The sequence below is a fragment of the Caloenas nicobarica genome, chromosome 35, assembly GCF_036013445.1.
Source record: "Caloenas nicobarica isolate bCalNic1 chromosome 35, bCalNic1.hap1, whole genome shotgun sequence".
Lineage (NCBI taxonomy): Eukaryota > Metazoa > Chordata > Aves > Columbiformes > Columbidae > Caloenas > Caloenas nicobarica.
The window spans coordinates 29,852-34,035 of record NC_088279.1 but is presented as its reverse complement, the minus strand read 5'-3'; the positions used below and the strand labels follow the sequence as shown (position 1 = coordinate 34,035).

The window sequence follows — 4,184 nt, the reverse complement described above, 5'->3', positions numbered from 1 at the left end:
GGGGTGATGTGACCCCCCCCGCCCATTGATGACATCACACCCATCGATGACATCACATCCTATTGACATCATCCCATTAGTGACATCACCCCTCATTGATGACATCACCCCGTCTATGACATCACTCCCCCATTGGTGACATCACCACCTATGACATCACTTCCCATTGACGACATCACCCCATTGACGACATCACATCCTATTGATGACATCACTCCCCATAGATTACATCGCCCCTGCTGATGACGTCACCCCATTGATGACGTCACCCCATCGATGACGTCACCCCATTGATGACGTCACCCCGCCGATGACGTCCCCCCCTCCCCCAATCACAGCCGCTCTCCCCCCGCCCTTTATTCCCCTCCCCCCCCCCCCGAATTGAGCGCGGGAGGGGGCGGGGCACTTCCGGCGTGGGCGTGGCCATCCCGGGGTGGGGCGCATGCGGTGGGCGGGGCCACTCCATATTTGGCGCCCCCCCGATCAACCCGGGGGGGGGCGTGGTGGCCTTGGCCGGGGGGCGTGGCCTTGGCCGGTGGGCGTGGCCTTGGCCGGTGGGCGTGGCCTTGCGCGGGGGGGCGTGGCCCGCCGGGGGGGCGTGGTCAGAGCTCCCCCCGCGCGTGCCGCATGTAGTGCAGGTGCAGCTCGGCCACCAGCCCGAAGGCGCCGGGACACTCGGTGCAGCGGAACGGGGGCGGGGAGGGCGGGGCCGCGGCGGGGGGCGGGGCCGGGGGGCGGGGCCGGGGGGCGGGGCGGCCCCTCCCCCGCCCGCAGCGGTGGGCGCCCAGGGCGGCCGGGGCGGCGAAGCCGACGCCGCATTCGGCGCAGATGTAGTGCAGGGCGGGGGGAGGGGGCGGCGGGGGCGGCGGGGGGGGCGGGGCCGGCGGGGGGTGGGGGAGGGGCGGGGGGGGAGGGGGCGGCGGGGGGCGGGGCCTCTTGCGCCCCACGTGGTAGCTGCGGTGAACCTTGAGGGCGCGGGACGTGCCGAAGCTCCGCCCACACTCGGGGCACTCGTGCCAGTCGGCGGAGGCCCCGCCCCCCGCGGAGGACACGCCCCCGCCCGCCCCGCCCCCCGCGGGGGACGCCGGGAAGGGGCGGAGCTCGGAGCGGCGGCGGCGGGAACCTGCCGGGGGAGGGACCCAGGAGTGCCCCAGGGACCCAGGCGTCCGGGGGGGGGGGACGCGGGAGTCCGGGGGGGACCCAGGAGTTCTGGGAGGGACCCAGGAGTGCCCCAGGAAGGGACCCTGGAGTTCGGGGGGGGACCCAAGTGATGAGGGACCCAGGAATGCCCCGGGGACCCAGGTGTCCGGGAGGGGACCCAGGAGTTCGGGAGGGACCCAGGAGTTCGGGAGGGGACCCAGGAGTGCCCCAGGGACCCAGGCGTTCCGGAGGGACCCAGGAGTCTGGGGGGGACCCAGGAGTGCCCCAGGGACCCAGGAGTTCTGGGAGTGACCCAGGCGTTCGGAAGGGGACCCAGGAGTGCCCCAGGGACCCAGGCGTCCGGTGGGGGGCAACGCGGGAGTCCGGGGGGGACCCAGGATTCCGGGGGGGACCCAGGAGTTCTGGGAGGGACCCAGGAGTTCAGGAGGGACCCAGGAGTGCAGGAGGGGACCCAGGAGTTCTGGGAGGGACCCAGGAGTGCCCCAGGGACCCAGGAGTGCCCCAGCGACCCAGGAGTTCGGGGGGACCCAGGAGTTCGGGGGGGGGAACCCAAGTGATGAGGGACCCAGGAATGCCCCGGGGACCCAGGTGTCCGGGAGGGGACCCAGGAGTTCGGGAGGGGACCCAGGCGTCCGGGCTGGGGGAGGGGTCGCTACCTGTGCAGCCGTTGGGGGTGGGGGAGGGGCAGGTCCCGCTCTCCCCCGACGACACCGACGTTTCCGATTCGTCCTCGTCCTCGGGCGGCGCCCGCGGCCCTGGGGGGGAGGGGAGGGGACCCTGTAGGCCCCGCCCCCCCCCAAGCCCCGCCCCCCTCTCCCCGAGGCCCCGCCCCCCCACTCACCCGCGGCCTCTTCCTCTTCCTCCTCCTCCTCTTCCTCTTCCTCCTCGTCTTCCTCTTCCTCTTCCTCCTCGGCCGCGAAGGCTCCGCCCTCGGCCCCGCCCGCGTCCCCCGGCCGCCGCCCGGCCGCCATCATGGCCGCCCTGCGCGGGGACACGCCCACCTGGGGCTCTGGCCACGCCCACCGCCCCCAAGCCCCGCCCACTACCCCCAAGCTCTGCCCACAAAGTCGAGGCCCCGCCCACTAAACCCTAAGCCCCGCCCATCAGTCCCCAAGCCCCCGCCCACAAACCTCAAGCCCCGCCCATGCTCCCCAAGCCCTGCCCACCAGCCCCAAGCCCCGCCTACAAAGTCGAGGCCCCGCCCACCAAGCCAAGCCCCCGCCCACTAAACCCAAGCCCCGCCTACAAAGCCGAAACCCCGCCCACAAGCCCGCCAAAGCCCCGCCCCCCCCCCAGAGGCCCCGCCCCCTCCCACAATCCCCCGCGATCGCCCCGCGGCCCCCGTGGGGGGTGGGGGAGGGGGGGAAGCGCCGTTTCCCACAATCCCCCGCGCGGGAAAGGGGGGGGTGGGGGGGTGGGGGGGGTGGGTCCGCCCCCGTCCCACAAGCCCCCGCGGCCCCGGCCCCGCTCACCCGCCGCGGAGCCGCCGCCGCCCGGGGCCGCCGCTGCCGCTGCGCGCATGCGCGGGGGGGGCGGGGCCCGGAGCGCGGCGCGCCGGCGGGAAACGCCCCCGCGCGGCCCCGCCCCCTCCCCGCGCCGCGCACGCGCCGACGCGCCAAACCCCCCCCCCGCCCCGTCCCCCCCGACCCGGGCGGTGCGCGGAGCGGGATGGGGGGCGGGGAACAGAACGCCTGGGTCCCTCCCGGACTCCTGGGTCCCCTCTCGAACTCCTGGGTCCCCTCCCGCACTCCTGGGTCCCTCCCGAACTCCTGGGTCCCTCCCGGACTCCTGGGTCCCTCCCGGACTCCTGGGTCCCCTCTCGAACTCCTGGGTCCTCTCCCGAACTCCTGGGTCCCTCCCGGACTCCTGGGTCCCTCCCGCACTCCTGGGTCCCTCCCGAACTCCTGGGTCCCCTCCCGCACTCCTGGGTCCCCTCCCGCACTCCTGGGTCCCTCCCGCACTCCTGGGTCCCTCCCGAACTCCTGGGTCCCTCCCGGACTCCTGGGTCCCCTCCCGCACTCCTGGGTCCCTCCCGCACTCCTGGGTCCCCTCCCGCACTCCTGGGTCCCTCCCGAACTCCTGGGTCCCTCCCGCACTCCTGGGTCCCTCCCGAACTCCTGGGTCCCTGAGGCTCCTCCCCGGTTCGTTCGGGCCGCGCGTGGGTGGGGGAGGGGCCCCGGGGGTGTAATTGGCGGGTGCGGGTTCGCGGCACGTGGCTCGTGGGAACCCAGGCGTCCGGGGCGGGGTGGGGGGGGGATGGGTGTGACCCGAACTCCTGGGTCCCCCCGGACGCCTGGGTCCCCCGCACGTGTCCGGCCCCGCGGGGAAAACCCGCCCACGGGAGGGAAACTGGGCCAAGGGGCCCGGACGCCTGGGTCCCTTCATCTATGGGGCCTGAATACCTGGGTCCCCTAATCTGGGGACCCCGAACTCCTGGGTCCCCCAGTGTCTGTGTCCCGAACTCCTGAGTCCTCTATTCTGTGGGTCCCAAACTCCTGGTTCCCTAATGTCTATGGGTCCCGAACTCCTGGGTCCCTTATTCTGTGGGTCCCGAACTCCTGGGTCCCCTAATGTTTATGAGTCCCGGACACCTGGGTCCCTGTCCTGTGGGTCCTGAACTCCTGGGTCCCTTATTGTGTGGGTCCCGAACTCCTGGGTCCCCTAATGTTTACGAGTCCTGGACACCTGGGTCCCTGTCCTGTGGGTCCCGAACTCCTGGGTCCCTTGTTCTGTGGGTCCCGAACTCCTGGGTCCCCTATACTGTGGGTCCCAAACTCCTGAGTTGTGTGGGTCCAGAACTCCTGGGTTGTGTGGGTCCCGAACTCCTGGGTCCCTTATTGTGTGGGTCCCGAACTCCTGAGTTGTGTGGGTCCAGAACTCCTGGGTCCCTTATTGTGTGGGTCCCGAACTCCTGGGTCCCCTAATGTTTACGAGTCCTGGACACCTGGGTCCCTGTCCTGTGGGTCCCGAACTCCTGGGTCCCTTATACTGTGGGTCCCGAACTCCTGGGTCCCTTATACTGT

At 72.1% G+C, this 4,184-nt stretch overlaps 1 protein-coding gene across 1 annotated transcript; it reads right to left on the bottom strand.

The window, feature by feature from the left end:
- Positions 1 to 202: 202 nt before the first annotated feature.
- Positions 203 to 2,741, bottom strand: LOC136000786 (zinc finger protein 628-like). Its single transcript, XM_065654747.1, has 4 exons — positions 2,634 to 2,741; positions 2,003 to 2,142; positions 1,818 to 1,916; positions 203 to 1,123 (listed from the first exon to the last, which is right to left on the bottom strand). Exons 2-4 carry the CDS (start codon positions 2,133 to 2,135, stop codon positions 603 to 605), a joined length of 753 nt encoding a protein of 250 aa, XP_065510819.1. The 5' UTR covers positions 2,136 to 2,142; positions 2,634 to 2,741; the 3' UTR covers positions 203 to 602.
- Positions 2,742 to 4,184: the final 1,443 nt, after the last annotated feature.